Source organism: Cricetulus griseus, chromosome 6 (assembly GCF_003668045.3).
Source record: "Cricetulus griseus strain 17A/GY chromosome 6, alternate assembly CriGri-PICRH-1.0, whole genome shotgun sequence".
Classification (NCBI taxonomy): Eukaryota; Metazoa; Chordata; class Mammalia; order Rodentia; family Cricetidae; genus Cricetulus; species Cricetulus griseus.
The window spans coordinates 89,006,357-89,026,265 of record NC_048599.1 but is presented as its reverse complement, the minus strand read 5'-3'; the positions used below and the strand labels follow the sequence as shown (position 1 = coordinate 89,026,265).

The 19,909-nt window shown below is 33.6% G+C and overlaps 3 protein-coding genes across 4 annotated transcripts; all 3 read right to left on the bottom strand.

The window, feature by feature from the left end:
* Nucleotides 1-3,620: 3,620 nt before the first annotated feature.
* LOC100767577 (olfactory receptor 1052-like) lies at nt 3,621-4,559 on the bottom strand. Its single transcript, XM_027421172.1, has one exon. It carries the CDS (start codon nt 4,557-4,559, stop codon nt 3,621-3,623), a length of 939 nt encoding a protein of 312 aa, XP_027276973.1.
* A 6,150-nt stretch (nt 4,560-10,709) lies between these two features.
* Nucleotides 10,710-11,681, bottom strand: LOC100767285 (olfactory receptor 1052). The gene has a single exon (XM_027421171.1). The coding sequence runs from the start codon at nt 11,646-11,648 to the stop codon at nt 10,710-10,712; it is 939 nt and encodes a 312-aa protein (XP_027276972.1). The 5' UTR covers nt 11,649-11,681.
* A 4,758-nt stretch (nt 11,682-16,439) lies between these two features.
* Nucleotides 16,440-18,157, bottom strand: LOC100767000 (olfactory receptor 1052). 2 transcript variants are annotated; one of them, XM_027421169.1, is made up of 2 exons: nt 17,222-18,130; nt 16,440-16,469 (listed from the first exon to the last, which is right to left on the bottom strand). In XM_027421169.1, the coding sequence occupies exons 1-2, from the start codon at nt 18,128-18,130 to the stop codon at nt 16,440-16,442; spliced, it is 939 nt and encodes a 312-aa protein (XP_027276970.1). The 2 variants fall into 2 exon arrangements, with proteins under 2 accessions (XP_027276970.1, XP_027276971.1); XM_027421170.1 differs by lacking the exon at nt 16,440-16,469 and having other exon boundaries at nt 17,192-18,157.
* Between the last annotated feature and the right edge of the window lie 1,752 nt (nt 18,158-19,909).

Sequence of the window (19,909 nt, the reverse complement as noted above, 5' to 3'; positions counted from 1 at the left end):
GTAGGCTTTTTTATTTTATTTTTAGAATATGTCAGTTATATTCCAAAATTCACATTTTTTCGTAATTTTTCGATTGGTGATACAAATAATGTAAATATTTAGAAAACATCATTCTGTGGGCATGTCCATAGGTATGCATTAGTTGTGTGCCCATGTGAATATGGCTTAACTTCTCTGATCCTTAGTGTCTATGATTGTCCCATGGCAATGATATATCATTAAGAAGGTATCTAGCACAATGTGGACACTAAAACAGATATTGCATGACTTTCCTTTTCTAGTCTTTATCAAAATTATTTATAAAATGTTTGGTATTTATGTATAAATATTTATTATGCTCCTTTCCCCAGTGTGGTATTCACAATTATGAAAAAAATCAGTTTCTGTCAATTATAAAAGAAATTCATGAAAAGATTTAAAAATGATTTCTTTTTTAACTAAATAACAGAAGTAATGCTTTAAGACCTAAAGATATGATTTTCTATTGCATATCACTACAAGTGAGTGGAGAAGATTTTATTATCAGTTTTTCTCCAAAAAATTTCCTTAAAACCAAGACTACATTTACTATACCATATAGAGAATTCAGTCCCATATTACACAGAGCTCAAGGCATCGTTCTTATTTTTCTTACTGTGTCTGAAGAACATTTCCCAATATCTCTGTATAATATAGATGCATTGATAACCAAAAAAATGTTGCAAATATTCTTTTCATAAAATGGCTAATTTTACATTTAAAAAATTATTCTGTCATTGTACATCTCACCTATGATTTCCCTCCCTTTACTCCTCCCAGTTCCTCCATACCTCCCCTTTTCCACCCCCTTGAACCCAGTAAAGACCAGGGCTTCCAGGGACAGCAAATGAACACAGCAGAACAATATACAAAACCCCGGGGTATAAACCCTCATCTCAAGGCAGGGAGTGGGAAACTGGTAATAGGAAAGAGGTTCCAAGAACAGGCAAAGGAATCTGAGACACCCCCACTTGCACTGTCAGGACTCTTCCCAAAACACCAAGCCAAAACCCATAACATTTGCAGAGGGCCTATCGTAGACATGTGAAAGTATCACAATTGCTGCTTCAGTCTATGTGAGTCCATGTAAGTCCTGTTTAGTTGAATTGGCAGGCCATGCTCTCCTGGTGTACCTAACCCCTCGGTGTCCCACAATTACTCCTCCCTCCTTTCCATGGGATTCACTGAGCTCCAGCTCCGAGGAAGATCTCAGATGGAGAACTCTATCCTGTGATCTTTCTCTGCCTATTGTTTGACCATAGGTCTCTGCATCCTTTCTCACAAGCTCCTAGTGGAAGAGTATCTGATGACTAATGGGCTAGGCACTGACTTACAAGTATATCAGAACATCATTAGAGATCATTCAATTTTCTTTATTCCTTGGTTTGCTTCTTCTTTTTATCTTTCTTATTTTTGTCAGCCATGTTTGGTTTAATAGATTGTAAAATAAATAAATTTTACAATTTATTTTCTTTTTAATATCTAATGTTCAAATGTCTAAATTCCAAAAAAAATGTTGTATGAGACTTGTATCTTCGTTGTACATGGACAAATATTTGGAATGTATTTAAATTATTCTGGTTTAATAAAGTGATTAATGTAGGTTCTTCTCCAAGATCCATGACTACATTAAGCTGTTAAAAATAAGATGGAAAATAATATCCTTGAAGAAATGCAAGAATGCATGCAATAAATTCAACAACATTAGCAATGATTTTATCAGAAAAATAAATATCCTTGAAGTTTTTCATTGGAAACAATGACTACAGAGGAGAGAAAAAAGTCATCAATTACATTGGAATCCACAATAGTGTTGTGGAAGAGTAACAATACCAGTAGACAGAAATTCTAAGAAATTCTAATAAACATAGGCAGTTGAAGAAATTAAAATTCATAGGCATATTTAAAGTTTCATGTGTACTTATCTGTATACACTAATATTTGAGCTATTTATTATTCTAGAAACTTGAACACAGTTGTGGGGTTTTTGTTGTTTGTTTATTTTTACAAGCTTACAATCATCACTCATCATGTATTACAAATATGTGAAGGTTGGTGTTGACCTGATTTTCTCTGTTGTCCTCTAGAGTTGTATACACATAGAAACAATGGGTAACAAAGACTCAAGTGCACTTTCAAGCAAGCTAAAAAGAGGACATATGACTATAAACAACACATAGTTCTGTGGACCAACTTGTTTTTAAAATAAAATAGAATTTCAGAAGATTATATTGTTTTGAGGAAGATGCTAAATTCTGATTTTTGGTGAATTTAAGTATAGTCTGAGATAAGTGAAGATATTTATATTGATGTGCTATACTTCTATTCAATTGAAGGGTATAATATTTCCATGGACGGGGGCATGGAAAAAACTCCTGTTTTCTAAATATTCCAATTTCATTGATATAAATGAAAGATGGCATAGGAAAAAATAAAATAAGAGCTATTTATAAATTTGAAATGGGAGAATGCTTATTGATAAACATACAAAGCGTGTCTCTGATTTTCATCTCTCAGACCTCTGTCATATCTGACCTGTGGTCTGTGCTCACATCCTTTGACTTGAGTCGCTTTATCTGTAAAATTGTGTAGCCACAAGCTGCAGTAATGAAGAAATGTGGATACTGTTTGCTTCTGCAATCAGTTCTTCTCTTTAATTGGGAATATTTATATGATTTTTTTCTTGTCTTCCCCTATGTTCTTGAAGAAAAGTGACAATCCTATTTTAAAATAGCCAATGATGAGAAATTGAGTGAATCAATTATGGAGAACGTTAGAATTTTCAGAACCATCATTTGAAAATGAAAAAGTAGATATCAGTGACATGAAATTATTTAAGAGACTTCTGAGATTCTGCAAGGAAAAACTGTCCAAATGTACTTTTCTGTACTAAAGGCAGACGTTTGTGAAAGCAGTTATGGCAATGATCCATTCTTTGTGGCATCTTCAGACACAGAAAGAAAAACAGTGCATCCTTTCTATGTGGGTTTTTACTGTCGTTAGAGAACAAGACAGACAAGCTCACTTGTTGTGGCATAAAACAAACACCGTGAAAGCTTCCAGTCTTCTTTCAGTTTTGCACTATATATCATTTGATTTTTCACACAAAAACTTCTCCTGTCTTCCTTTCCACTATTAAACTAGGTATACAGACTTACACATATAATTGTTGAGAAAGTGAATATTTTATGAGTTTCAAATTAATACAGAAATAAGCCTTCATCTATTTCCCATCAGTAACCTCAATGCAATTCTTGAGCTACTCACATCTCCCAAAAACAAACTTGAAAACAGAAGAGGGCTATCTGGGAAAAGGATGGTTCTGTGGTATTGGCAAAGGGCAATCTTATTATATTTATATTATGCATATATATATACACATGTATATATGTCATATATATGGGATGATAAACATGATGAATAATAGTTAAAGCTAATAAATGCATTAAATATTAAAAGCCTACCATGAATATGTGTCTGAACAAATACTACTTTCAAAATTTCTTACTTGTCCCTTCTTGAAACACTGTAGGAATTTAACCACACCTTAGTCTATAGAATCAAGAAGTGTGCCTTAAACATCTATATGTGGAAACACATATTCACTGAGAAAAAACTTTTCGCTTAATCACTCTTCTCATGGCTTCTTTGGCCTCTTTGTTTCTCACACTATATATTAAAAGATTCAGCACTGGCAGCAAAAGCGTGTAAAACACAGATACAATTTTTTCTGTTTCCTGTGGAAAGCTTGAGCTGGTTCCCAGGTAAGTAGATATGACTGTTCCATAGAAGAGTGTTACTACAGTTAGGTGGGAGGCACATGTGGACAAAGCCTTATAACTTCCCCTGGCAGAATGTCTTTTTAGGACAGTGATGAGAATCCCTAGATAGGAGCTAACTACTATCAAAAATGTAGTTATGGATGTAGCCCCAGAAAGAACAATGAATAAAACCTCACTGTGGCGGGTATCAGAGCAGGAGAGCTGAAAGAGCAAAGGAATATCACAGAAATAGTGGTCAATGGCATTGGGCCCACAGAAAGTCAGATTGAGAAGGCTCCTCAGGTGGGTGAGTGAGTTGGCACAGCCCAGCAAGTAAGAGGTAGAAACAAGAGAGATGGAAAACGTGGGAGTCATGAGACCTCTGTAGCGAAGAGGACTGCAAATGGCAAGATACCGATCATAGGCCATTGCAGCCAAGAGGAAGCATTCTGCAGTCAGAAACATGTTGACAAAAGAATACTGTAGTAGGCATCCGTGGTATGAGATGGTTTTTTGACCTAGTATGTAGTTTATCAACATTTTGGGAAGAAAGACTGATGAATAGCAGAAATCCAGAAAAGCCAAATGGCTGAGGAAAAAGTACTTGGGGGAATGAAGCTGGGATGTAGCTAAAATTACTGCGATAATCCACAAATTGCCTACAACAGTAATGACATAGATTAAGAGAAACAGCACCGAGAGTCCAGCATTCAGCACAGGGTCATCAGTCAGTCCTAAGAGAATAAATTCTGTTATCGCACTCAAATTTGTGTCAGCCATTGATGTGATTCCTTCATGGGGGATCTGCAAAGAACCAGGAGAGAAAAGACATGACTATAGAGTAGATTATAGTCATAAAATCACACTGTTACCATCTGTTCAGAATTTCAAAGTTTTCAATATCAACTATAATACTCCAAATTAAATTTAAATTAGACAAGGATGAAAAGTTATCTTTTAAAAAACATTTTCTTTGACTCTCATCAACGAATTAAAACTAGCATTATGTGTCATATGAAGGAAGACTTAGGGAAAAACTGCAATACACTTTGGAAGACCCACTATGAATCAAGTCTTTCCTTTTTTTCCCAGTAGAGAGTTCTGTCAATGGGTCATGGGTAACAGAATATTCTAAGTTTCCAGAATGAAAAAGATGACCTTCACCTTCCTAGAGTAAATACCGACTATGGAAGAATCAAAGAAGCAAGCAAGCAAAAGTTTTCTCAATATTTACCATGTAGGTTAAAATATCTAAAAAATGTTCTCCATCACATTTTGGTTATAATTATTTAAATATAGTTATTAAATAACTATAACAGACACATATAATAATATAATTTAATGTAAAGTGTATAATAAAGGAAAATGAGACTCTGAGTCTAGATTTTGAAATGAAAACAAAACTATCATAATGAGATTTATTTCTTTCAATTAACTTGTTCTACTGTTCCACAAAATTAGTATTTGAAGCAGTAAATAGCACTTACCACAGATTCTCATGTTTTCTGCAGTGTTTATTCTTCAGTGTGGATAACATCAGACTTTTTTTTTAAATGTTTAAGGTTTTAATTTTATCTCTTAATCCCTGAGGTCAAGGAGACATAGCTATTTTAAGAAAGAATGTATATTTCTATGACTCATTTGATGACCTACAGATATAGCCTTATTATTAAATTATTAGATTAATTTGATTTTATTATATAATTTCAAATAAATAATATCATTTGTTGATTTCTAACATACTTAGCAAGTAAGTGAGAAAATTATGTTTATGAGAAATTCTTACTGTAGAAGTTTTAGGAATATATAATGTGCTGGGGTACAAGAGTTTTAGTCAAAAATTTAGTGCATATTTCATATAAATTTGACAGGAAATATTTTAGCTGAAAATTCACAAATATGATTTTACCCAAATTTCTAGGACTTTTATAATAAAGTAAAAGTTGCTAAAGTAGAGGCTCAAATTTCTCTCCAGCTATTAAATAAAAAGGCAAATATTGCAAATTAGCATTAAATTTCTATACTTCATTGAAAATACAAGCTAAATAATGGCTTGATTTTTTTCAGAGCACTATCTACAAATTTATCACAATTGGACGTTGTCCATATCATCTAGAAACTTCTGGAAAATTTTCAGACCTAACCTAGAGTACTCAGCTATTCCTTGTTGATATATGAGTAACAGGGACAGAAAATAAAGACAAAGTAAGGTTGTTTTGAGGAGCTTCATGATTATATTTTGGATTAGTCTATTTTGAAAATAAGTTTTGGTTTAAGAGTGCTCAACATTTCCATTAATAAACCTTATTTTAAGAAAACTGAATTTATGATATTTCCTATGTTTTTGTTTAATTCAGTGATTTTATAACTGATATTTTAATTTATCTAATTGCAATTTTGTCTGGAATTTTTTTTCTCTCTTGCTTAAAATAAGTTATATTTCATCAAATTTATATTAGATTCTAAAACTTTTTTTTCTGACAATGAAGGAAAAAATAGTTTATCTTTCTTTACTCAAATTAACAAACCAACAGTTTATAGGAATCCTTCTAGATATGAAATAATTTCTTCACCCAATTCTCTTTTGAACTTGCAAACAATAAAGCACTAAACCCAGCTATCTGAGGAAATGTAGAATATGCCTACAGTGAGTATAAAGAGCAACCATTGAATGGTATTTCCCTGACTCCATTTCCTGAACTTCTTAATTAGCATTAAAATCATGCGACTTTGCATCACTATACATTCATGTGTTGGGTACATTGCTTATCTTGAAAAACCTGTGAAAGTATTTATAAATTCTGGGCTGTAATAAATAAGCAGGACACATACCTGGTGTGAAGAAGCAGAATACATCTGTTTCTAAATTTCCTTACTGTTGAGTTTATATTTGGGTCTTTTTCTTTGGAGGGTGAAATCCCCAGGGCACAGTAAACACTGGGATTCATTAAAAATGCTCAAGTAAACCTGAGGAAGTTAAGAATTTTGCTATCTTCCCAAAAATGTAGCACTACAAAACAAGATAAAGGAGAAAAATTATTCTACTTTGAAATTATAATTTATTTACCTATTTTATATGTGTGTAACACATATAATCTATACAGACATATATTAAATATGGAAACACAAAGGCCTTGCATGTGATTTAATTTGAAGTGTGTTTATATAGTTGTATTTTACTATTTTCATATACTAGATAACATGTGATATTGGTAATATAGACTATTATGACAGTTGGATATAATTCTTAATCAACATTTTTGTCGTATTAGAACACTAAGTAGAAAAATTGAATAGTGGATTAAAAATATTTACAAAGTTCAATTCAGCTTAAATGGTATTGTAAATATTAATTGAAGATTAATGTGCATAATTAAGTCACTAATATGTGATTGAAATCCAAAACAATTAAATAAATAAACAATGGCTTGCAAAAGAGGCAGTGAACTTAGAATAATGACTTCAGTATTTACAATAATTTAAACACACTAATATAATGTGAATAGTATAATCAGTTTTGCTAAAATCATTATTTTTTTCAGGTTAAAAGACAGGTCAGAAAGAATTTCTATTCACTAAATGCTGATATATTCTGGCACATACAGCAGTGTTTTGTTCAACACATAATTTCATTTCTATATTTTTTGTTTGTTTATATATTGAAATTACAATATTTCTTCCTTCTGTTTCCTCATTTCAAACAAAAATGCTTTGCATATACCCCTCCTTGCTGTCCTTCAAACTCATGGCCTCTTTTTCCATTAGTTGCTATTGCATACATATGTTTTTCTATATACATACATATTCCCAAATGTAGCCTGTTGTATGTATGTGTCGAGGCTGACCATTTGGCACCAGACAACTGATTGATGTCCTCATCCCTTGGGAAGAGAACATCTAGGAAGAGAATATCTCCCTCTCTGAATTTTTCCTAGATGCTTGTGGCTCTGTCTAGTTTTGAGGCCTCAAAAGCTTTTTGAAGACCAGTTTGGGATGTCCATTGGTATTGTCCTTGTCCAGGTCATATTTAAGCAGTCATGCTAGAAAGACTATGTAGGTACAGCTTCTGACGTGCCTAGGGGACTCAATCTCCCAAGAAACTTCCTTAATCTCCTGATACTATAATCTTTCTGTCCCCACTTACACAGTGCTCTCTGAGCCTTAGGTATTGGACTGCTATGTACATATTTCCATTGGGTCTTGGCTTCTACTTATTGATTAACTATATTGTTCTCTAGCTGTCTCCCTCTGTTACTAAGAGTAGTTTCCTTGATGAGAGGTAAAGATTGCACTCACCTTTTATATTAATTGCTGATAGTGATTGTGTTGGTTTTAAAAAGTAGTGCTTGTATATTCTTTTCTAATAACCATGATTTTACCATCACTGCATAGTTATCTGTGTTTTCAGTACCAAGCAGTCATTGAGTCCAACTGCACAGTTGTTGGTTACCAGCAAGGTGTATGTGCTACTATTGTACCCACAGCATTATCATAGCATGCTAGATGTTGTTGTGGTTTATAGGCATCATAGTTGTGTGAGACTGTGAGTTACCTTCATCATTTGGATACCTGCAGAGTACCTTTGATCAGAAGAAGCTACTTCACTGGGAATAGGCAGTCAAGTCAGCTATGATTTAGGACTCTCATGTTCCTGTTCCTGAAGTACACAGTGTCTTCAGAAATAGAGAGTTACTTTTCACTTCTGTGGAGTAATCAAGGGCAACAGCAATGGCTTTATGTTTTGCCTATCTTTTATTAAACTCTGGCCAAGAACTTAAAAGAAGGCTTCTCAGGACTGATGCAATTTTTATTAGGTAGCATTGGTCTTAGAGGGAGCATCATCAGCCCAGATGAAAAAGTTCAATGAAATTATGTCTGTACATTTATACATTGAATTATCTGACCTGCAGTTTTTGTGTATCTTTTATTCATTTAATTTTTTGTAAATAGTAATATGATTCCATATGCTTTTTTCAGTCATCCATACTGTTTATCTTTCCTATACCCCTCTTTTACCTATCTTTACTTCAATTCTGCTTCTCTTAGGAGACTCTGCTCCTCTTTTTTCCTGTATTAGATCAATTGCATCTTGATATTCTTCTTTACCCTTCTCACATAAAAATTGACTTCATATAATTCACATTACAGATGACCCCAAACTTATATAGAAATTATCTAAATTTTCATACAAAATATATTAGGTATCAGACTTAAAAATACATAAATTTCCTAGGGATGAAGAATGAGAATATGTATTTCATAAAATTATTATAAGTTCTAATGAAAAACATGTTCTTTAAGTTTAAAATGTCAATATTTAATTCAGACAAAGGCATATTTGTTTTTATTTGATTTTTAGAAACACTGTCTTCTGTAGTCAGGCTGGCCTTGAATATATATATTAAAATTGGGGATATTAAACTTAGAGTATTCCTGTAACCAGTTATATAATTTTGGGATTCCATGAGTTTTTCATCATGTTTATTGTATGCATTGCTAGGGATTGAAGCCAGGGCTCCTTTCAGGCTAAGCAAATAATCTAAGAACTGAGAATTAGCTTCAGTCCTAATATAGAATATTTTGGTGGTGTAGCCTTGTTATGCTAGAGATTAAGATTATAGTCTTTGGATATCCAGGAGTTTGGGAGTTGAATTTGAATACAGGCCATGTTTGCACAGGGGCAAGTAAAATTGCTGTCATAGATTAGGTCAATGTAATTGGTGAATTTTTAAAAAACAAACTTTAAACATTGACCTAATCAACTTCATGAATGTTTGTGGGATGTTTAACTTGCTTGATTGCTTTAGCAAACCATTAATATGGAGGAAGTTCAACAATAAGCTCTTACTCTATGTCAGATACCACATTTGGAAGTAGGACACAAGTCCGGGGATTGGAACTACTCATATCACCCCATGGATGGAAATGTGATCTGCCAAAAAGTTATTTTTTCAAAAAAAATTTCTTTTGAATAAATATTTATATAATAGTTTTTGAAAATATCTTCCTTTCTTCCAACTTTTCTCAGATCTTCCCTACGTACCCAACTTTGTGTTCACTCTCTCTCTATCAAATAATTGTCCAAAGAGTAGATAAACAAAAATCAAAACTGAAGGAAAAAAAAGCAAAATCCAACAACAGTTAAAACAACAAAAGCCAATAAGGCAAAAAAAAAATCAAATGAAAAACCACTGAGTTCATTTGTTTTGTGTAAACACTGCTGAACTTTGGTCCTTTTCTGGAGTGTGGTTGAGATATTCAGTGACAATTTACTGGAGAAAAATGATTTTTCCTCTTTCCAGCATGGATTAATTGCAAGCAGCATCTTGGCTAGAGGTGAGATCTTCAAGCTGATTTTAAAGAAGGACATTCACTTTAATGCATTAACTAGATGTTACCAAGAAAATATTTTAAAAATATGACAGGCTACATTCAACTGAGGCGAGTACCAACATTGTGATGTGGAAAATTATTTCTATTGCTCAAAAATGAATAAGCTAAAATGTGTCTCTAATGTTGTAAACTTTATCTTTTTGTCTTTTGTCTTACTAGTGTGTCTGAAGATCTATATTTTAAATATGTATATCTATATCAAAAAACACATATTTTTGTGAATTTCATTTCATAGGAGGGAATGAAAATATTAACAATTATATCAGATAACTACCCTAGGTCCAAGTCCAGGGTTTAGGTTAAAAAACAAAACACCACTCATGCATTTCTGCATTTACTACCCTAGGTCAGAGTCTAGGATTTAGAGTAAATAACAAAATACCACCCATGAAGTAATACTATTGAATGCATTTTTAGCACTGTATAACATAATGTTCAACTCAAAGGGACACTGTAATTCCAGTTATTTTTAACCTTTATTGTATTTTTATAAACAATATTTCTTAAGTCAATATTTTTGTGTATCTTTGTCTTAAGTCAACAAGAGAAATGTTTCATCTCCATGAGCCTTTTCACAGCATCCTTCACTTCCTTATTCCTTAAACTGTAAATCAGTGGGTTCAACATGGGAATCACCAGGGTGTAAAATACAGACACCACCTTCTCTTGTTCTAAGGAGTACTGTGAGCTTGGCTGAATGTAGCTGAAGCTGATAGAACCATAGAACAAAGTCACAGCTGTCAGATGAGAAGCACAGGTGGAGAAGGCTTTGTGTCTTCCTGCTGCTGAGCGGATCCTCAGGATAGCAGCAACAATGAAGATGTAGGAGATCATCACAGTCAAGAAGGTAATCATCGCAATGACAGTGGTGAACACCAAAAGCAACAGTTCATTCATGGAGGTGTCAGAACAGGCCAACTTCAACAGGGGAGGAAGGTCACAGAAGAAGTGACTGATGACATTTGGCCCACAGAAGGACAGCTTCATTAAGCCAATTGTATGTGTCACTGAATTTATTAAACCTCCTATGCATGAGCCCAACACCAGCCCAATACAAACCATTTTAGTCATAGCCACTGTATATAGCAATGGGTTCACAATGGCTACATATCGGTCATAAGCCATTGCAGCCAGGAGGAAGCCCTCTGTTGTAAGAAGTGATACAAACAAAAAATACTGCAGAATACACGCAGAGAATGAGATGATCTCTCTTTCAACAAAGAAGTTCAGAAGCATTTTGGGTGCAAATATGGAAGAATACCATGCATCCACAAATGACAAACAGCTAAGAAAGTGGTACATGGGTGTGTGGAGCTTAGGTGTTATGTGGATTAGAAAGAACATTCCTACATTCCCCACCAAAGAAATGGCATAAATCAACAGGAACAATATAAAGAGAAACACCTTGAGTTCATCACGATCTGTCAGTCCCAAAAGGATAAAGTCAGTAACAAATGTGACATTGACATCAGCCATGCACTTGTTTGTCTTGGTACCTGTTAATGATAGACTTAGATAAACTGGCAGTAATATTAGAATAACAATATCTTAAGATTTCCAAACCAGCTACATTATTGGTAATATGCAATTCTCTCTCCCCTCTAGTGCTTCTGTTTAATAAACATAGAAGCATTTAAGTAAACCATCTATAATTTTTTGATACATTGTTCTGTTGCTTTTTAGTGATCATGTGCATGATTAGATAAAACTAATGCTATATTCATATATATATATATATATATATATATATATTAATTGCAATACATAAGGTTCACAAAGAGCTAAACAGAAGTTCCTTCTAAGGACAGTAAATGCCTCCTTTATAAAACATAAACACTTATGCTGGATTTTGACTGGTGTCTCCATTTTGTATTCCTCTTTTATTATTTTAATTGACATTAATAGCAGTAATGAAAATATATCAACACATAGTGCATTTGAAAAAGTCTAGATAATTTGGTCAGGCTTAACCTCAGTGGTACAACATGTGCTTATTATGGTCATGAACTCAAATGTATTGGTGTATTCCCTATAAGTATACTCACTCAATGCCTTCAACATTATTTCCTACAGTGTGTGCATGTGTGTGTGTGTGTGTGTGTGTGTGTGTGTGTGTGTGTGTGTGTGTGTATGAGTGTGTGTGGGGTGTGCGTGCATGTGTGTGTGTGTGTTTATGCATGCATGCACTTGTATTGTGTGCATGTTTGTGCATATGAGTATGTGTATATGACTGTGTGTTTGTGTGTATGTTTTAGGATAAAAAATGCAAGGCCTTGTGCATGATATTTAAAACCTACAAATCCCTTGTATCTGTTCATTGTCTTTTTAATTGTGTCAATAAGCATAGACCAGGCATTCAAGACCATACTCTGAGAACCCTTATTCTGTGACTCAGGGCTCTGTTGGTTACTAGCTTTCACATTTCATCTCATAGTAAATGCCCTTAAAAAAGCAGGTATTTAAAATATTAAGACAATTCTTTGCAAATTTTATTAGTTTTCATCGTGTAACCCAATTTTTATCGTAGGCAAAACTTATTTATTAAATTTTACAAATGTATTTCTGTTAGTGCAGTGTTTCTCTGAAACTTAATTTTTCACATATACATCATAAATAAATATAAAATACATATTAGCTGTGTATTGTAAGTAATATATGTGTGTATATATTTGCTAAGACTTCTACTATCATGGTCCAGCTTGTTGTCTGAAGTACCATGAACAATTTGAAGATTCAAATGAACATGCAGTCTGACTCATTCTAAATCACATTCCAAACTATTGAGCCCCAAATAGAAGAGTGCATAACTGACTTAATATCAACTCAGGTATAAAATTTATTACTAGTTATTAATTATTGTTGTATGTATCATATTATTTATAATTTATTACTTCTTATTTTTTCTGCAGAATTCAAAACACATGCCTTTTTTAGTACACTGGGTTCAATTTATTTCAAAATAGAGTACCAGATAAAGGTAGCTTCCTTTTCTTACTTATTTTAAAAATGATAAAATTATAATTACAGCTGGAGACCAACCCAGTTGCTCTCACCAATTCCTTCTGGAGCAGAGTTTATATTTCATAAGTGACTGGTGAGCTTCATTGGATCGTAGTCCTCCTGAAAACTAGATAACAGGTATCATTTTCTAAAAATTAATTAATTGTGAACATCAGTGTTATCACATGTTAATTGGGGGTTCTTTTCCTTTATATTGTGATTAAAACATAGAAAAGTGCCATGGTTTATGGGTATTAAATAATAAAAAGAAGAAAATAATATCACATTTATATTACAACGTTTAAAGGATAGACATAAGTATTTTTGAACTGTAGTTCTTCTTTTGTAATGTAAAGTGAGCTCAAAAACATTTAGATTAATATATTTTGAGTGTGTGTGTATGTCTGTCTGTCTTTCTGTCTACCTATCTCTGTGTGTGTGTATGTGTGTGTGTATGTGTGTATGTATAAATATTGAAAAGACGTAAACACTACCTGATATTCCTGAGGAAAAAGAAATATACTTAAAGCAAAGAAGTAAAAGGCAAATTATAACTGTGTAATTGGGCAAGTCAGTCAGATTAAAAATCTCAACATATGATTTTAATCATTAAAACAGTAGCTAAATTACAGCATTATTTATGCAATAATTAAATAAGTTACTTTAGTTTACAAATAAAAAAAATATTCAATATCACAGTCCATTTAAGGACCTAGTGACTATCTACACCCTGGTTACTTCTTCATCTTTTCAAACAAAAATTAAAAAGAAACACTAAAATTCTTACTTTTAAAATGATGTGCAAATTCAGCAAATGACAAAAGTTTCAAACAGCAGGGGTGAGATTGAAATCTGTCCGCACATATGGGAGAATCAATGTCACAGAACCATTGAAATGAAAATATGATCATTAATATCATGCTGGAAGACAAGTTGAGATAAGGTACTCTGTTATATATTTGCCTTGGTTCAAACGGAACCATCCCTGGAGTAAATCTCTGACTCAAAGGTTGTGATATACATGTTGCTCGAAGTTTCTCTGTGCTTCTTCAGGGATTTGAGAAACTCTTAGGAACTTAATGACGCCCCAAAGGCATTCCATTTCCTGAGTGTTGTAATAAAAAACAAAATGCATAGTCAAAGGAAGTAGATGGTATAAATTTGCAAAATCCTAGCAACAGAACCAACACAGATCTTTGCTTAGTACTTTAGCATGGGACTTTGGCTTAAATCACAAACAGAAAAAACAAGCAAATGAACTGGAAATACTAGTGGACTCTACTTTAGGAAACAATGCCACACACATAGTTGCTTACTGTTTTCTTCATCTAGGGTGTATCAGCTGTTACAGAATTTCTGATTACTTGCTTCCCCTTAAATCATGTCTGGAGGGAAATTTGCAGCAGTGTTGCAAAATGCTCTCTATATCTATAATTAAGTAAAATTATTCTCATTTTCAGAGCTAGAGCTAATTTCCTCTGAAGTGTAAGTTTTATTTTCTAAAATAAAAACTAGCCCGGGGTGACTTATCATGCCTGTAATTCCCAAAGTAAGCAGTAAGGATGCTGACAGAGAAAGGCCTCTATGGGTTCTAGAATACTTTGGGCTACTTGGGATTCAAGTGAACATGGCATATAGAGTTACATCTTGGAAACAAATAAATTAAAAATCCATAAAAACTAAACTAATAGTACTATTTACAAGGCAACTTGGTAAGATTCAGTCTCACAAACAATGTGATTAGCATATGTTCCCTTAGTTTCTAATGTTTTTTTTTTCTATGTACTTTTATAAGTTTTGTAAAATCTGTATTCTCAAACAATCATTGCCAGTATGAAACAGGCCATTTCTGTGAAACCATCAAATCCATTCTGATCCATCCAAGAAATCCCAATTCCATTCTTAAACTTCAAAGAATTTATTTTCCATTTCACACTCTTTTATATGAGGTTTGTTTACTAGAATTTATTTATATTACCCTTCCTTGAGTATCAGTGGTAAACTGGCTTCCTGATTTCCTACAGAAAAGAAAATCCATAGATTATTCTGTTCCTTATGCAAAGCAGAAAACATTGCTCACATATATCCTTTTATTTTTATTGATTATTTCAGAGTAGTAATGATGCCTAACATAGAGTCATTACACATATGTAGTTGCAGTGTTAAAGAAAGAAGGATGGAAATTATAATCTGTGGGTGACTACAGTTTTAATGAGATGTTTTATTTTGAAACTATCTAAATCTAAATTTGACTAAATCTGCTGGTGCACAAATCAAAGACTGTGGTAAACTATCCTGTGTCTGATCCTCTACATCTGGATACACACTATCCATTAATGTGTTGGTAATAATCCATTATTAATACTTGTGTGAGTTGTTATTGGTGCTATTTTCATTGATCTCTACTATCCAAATGTGTGGATTTTGCAGTCTTTATATGACCTCAAGAAAATGGAGTAAAATAGTAATAACTATATGGGGATAAGTTTGTATAGGTTCAGTTCTTTTTTTTTTTTTTCATTTCGTTCTGTTTTTTGCAGATTTTTTTTTTAATTTGAAATAGAAACAAGATTGTTTTACATGTCAATCCCAGGTCCCTTTGCCTCCCCTCTTCCCCTACACCCCCCCCAACTAAAACCCTACCTATCACATATCCTTTCTGCTCCCCATGGAGGGTGAGGCCTTCCACAGGGGTCATCAGAGTCTATCACATCCTTTGGGATAAGGCCTAGGCCCACCCCCGTGTGTCTTGCCTCAGGGATTATCCCTCTATACTTATCCCTAGCATATGTGTGGACTTTGGGAGCCTATTCCACATGGATCCACTTCTTTAATTCTATGGTAAATAGGATGAAGACAGAAATTTTCCAACCCATTGACACTGAACTTTTCTCCATTAGTATAAAAAAAAGTGAAACTATTCTCATCAGCCATGCCCAGTTACTGTTACTCCCAGTAAATGATTGAAAACTGCTGTCCTGTTTTTCATAAATATTTAACATATTTCAGGATGTTGTTAAATGGGACGTTTTACTTTAATATAACATAATTGAAATTTGTTTTATGTATTGTCACACAATCAGAACTGGTAACTTGTTTCATAGAAAATTTCTAGCATGTGCTTCAAGATATATTATTATTTCAGACATATTCCATGTTTACCTTACCAATCCTTCTAGTACTCCCAGGACATATTTATTCATAAATTTTATAAACATAATTTCAGTTGTGAGGTATCCAATGGTGTTTTGTAGCTTTTGTGGATACTCAGGTGCATTTACAATAACCACACATAAGCTCATGAACCCATTAGATTTCTAAAATCATAATTTGCATATTAGAAATATCAAACTATACAGATATAAAAATTATTTTAATAGAAGACATTTTAGAGTCAGCAAGAAAATATTTTATGGAATTATTTTTCTGATTTAGTGCAGAAATTCATAAAATAAACCTACTTTATCAGGTTTCTTCAACATAGGAAGGAAACACAATGTTTTCAATTTGCTGAATATACCAGTCACAGATATTTTTGTGTTGGAAAACACTTTACTTGTCTATATTGCTCAATAGAGCAACAAGCAAATCATTTTTGTGAGTTTTATCTTTGAATATTTTAATTTATTCTGTCCTTATTGTGTATATAAAAATCATAGATAGCTCCATATGTTTCTGCAGATATATTTATATATTTGTATATATATTAAACATCAATTATATATTTAGTATATAATACATTTAAATTAAAATTTAATTCACATAAGGCATTGAAAATATTACCAATTGTCTTAGTTATTTTCTTAGGATTTAGTCTAGGGATAAGCTAGAAAATCCAATACAATATTGGGAATCATTCCACATAATTATTCAATGCCTTTTTTAATCATAATAGGACCTAATACTCAAACTGAACAAACACCATGATTCCAGTAGATTGAATCTTTATTCGATCATCACAAACATTATTACATGATTCAGTGTCTTATGTTGTTTTCTCAGAAACATACAATCTTAATTCAATGAAGGAAATGTTTCATCTCCATGACTCTTTTCACAGCATCCTTTACTTCCTTGTTCCTTAAACTGTAAATCAATGGGTTCAACATGGGAATCACCAGGGTGTAAAATACAGACACCACCTTCTCTTGTTCTAAGGAGTACTGTGAGCTTGGCTGAATGTAACTGAAGCTGATGGAGCCATAGAACAAAGTCACAGCTGTCAGATGGGAAGCACAGGTGGAGAAGGCTTTGTGTCTTCCTGCTGCTGAGCGGATCCTCAAGATAGCAGCAACAATGAAGAGGTAGGAGATCACCACAGTCAAGAGTGTTGTCATGGCAATGACTCCAGAGAAGACCAAAAGCAACAGTTCATTCATGGAGGTGTCAGAACAGGCCAACTTCAACAGGGGAGGAAGGTCACAGAAGAAGTGACTGATGACATTTGGCCCACAGAAGGACAGCTTCATTAAGCCAATTGTATGTGTCAATGAGGTGATCGTACCTCCTATGCAAGAACACAGCACCAGCAGAACACATATTAACTTTGTCATAGCCACTGTATAAGTTAGAGGGTTTACAATCGCCACATAGCGGTCGTACGCCATTGCAGCCAGCAGAAAGCCCTCAGTGGTAAGCAGTGATGCAAATAAAAAGTATTGTAGAATGCATGCAGAGAATGAGATGGTCTCTCTTTCAACAAAGAAGTTCATTAGCAATGTGGGTGCAAATACTGATGAATAGCAGGCATCAACAAATGACAGAGAGCGAAGGAAGTGGTACATGGGTGTGTGAAGTTTGGGAGTTATGTGGATCAGAAAGAACATTCCCAGATTGCCCACCAAGGAGATGACATAGATAAAAAGGAACAAGATGAAAAGAAACACCTTGAGGTCACCACGATCTGTCAGTCCTAGAAGGATAAACTCAGTAACAAATGTGCAGTTCACATCTGCCATGTAATAGTGTGTCCTGGTACCTGTTAATGATAGAAAATTAAGATAAAATTTGCTGCAGTGGAGGGATATCAGTAACTACAGAATTGTGGAATTCTCCATCCTGGTTCTCCTGCTTATAAACATACAATTTAAAAGTCTGTATTTTTTGAAACACTGCTCATTTGATTTTTCATAAAAATTTCCACAAAGAAAATGCTGAATTATTTGCAGACTGTTACATTTAAGTACAGCATCTAAGGTAAACAAAAAGCTAAACTACATCCTTGTTAAAAAAAAAAAAAAAAAACACAAGGAGGGCAAATGTAATTTATGAAATCATAAGAACTAATGGTGGAAATACAATATATGTCTCTGTTGAAGCATTCTTTTACACGTATTGATCATGTTAAAACAGCCAGTGTGAAACTTATCAAGACATACAATACATAAAATATGATGCCCTCCATAAGTCATGGGGATATACTTCAGCAGATCATTTGTAGCCTGCCCAAGAGCTCATACACACACACACACACACACATACACACACACACACACACAAACATACAAACACACACACACACAGTATTGTAATTTACCCACATTATATTTAAGAATGTAAGGTAAGCAACTACTCTACCAGTGTATGTGAGTGTGAATTCATGTGTATTTTCTAGCTATTGAACATTCTGTGGATGATATTTATGGCATGTACTACTGAACCATCTGAATGCTATGTTTGTTTGTTTGAGTGTATATTTAGGCATTGCATGCTTGTGTGTGTGTGTGTGTGTGTGTGTGTGTGTGTGTGTGTTTCTGCTAGTACCTGGCAGTGGAAGCATGTGCGTTTAATCACAAAGCACTTGAAAAGAAAACAAACAAACAAACCCAAACCAACACAAAATCCTAGTACCTAGGATCAAAAAGTTTTATAATAAGCCTTAGAAAACAGTTTCAGAGGTACACTCTAAGGGAACCTCATTAAGGGCATTTAATGTGAAATACAAAGCATTGTGAAAATCACTTAAAACTGTTGTTTGCATTCAAACACAATTACTTCTCTTAGCCTTCTGGATCATGTGGTAGTGGCTTCAGTTTCAATGACTAAAGTCAAACAAACATTTAAGGTATATACATAATTCTTACCAACCTGTCTTTGCTACCATGACCCAATCCGGATTTTACAGTAAGAAGAGTTTTCTCCACATAATAAATGTATTTCTGTGAAACCTTAAACCATCTGTCATATTTACATTGTAAATCAATAAAAAAAACCCACAAAATACACATTAGCTTTGCATTATAAGAAATGAGTTTCCCTCTCTTTGCTGGCATTAAGATTCCTATCATCAGTATTATGTACAATTTGAAGATGAAATGAACATGCCATTCTGACTTATTCTAAATCTTTCTGTACATATTTGTTCCCAGTTTTATGTAGAGTAACTTCCTTAAACTATATTAAAATGAACCTGCCCTTCATGCCCTAATTCTTCTGTGTCATTCAGAACATGTGTGTCTTTATTTATGGAACTGGCTTCCATGCCTAAAAATATTGTGAAAATTTAAATTATTTGATATTGTCCTTATCTCAATTATTTTAGAAATAGAGCCATGAAAGTATAAAAGACACATGCCACCTGTCCATTAAGATGAATAGACAGAACATAGTTTGTAACTATGTCATGGCAACAAACTCATAAACTCTCATCAGTACTTTCCAGAATAAAGAGCATGTTTCATAAGGGACTCAGTGAACTAACTGCCTCTTGCTCCCTTTGGCTTCATTATTTCTTTATT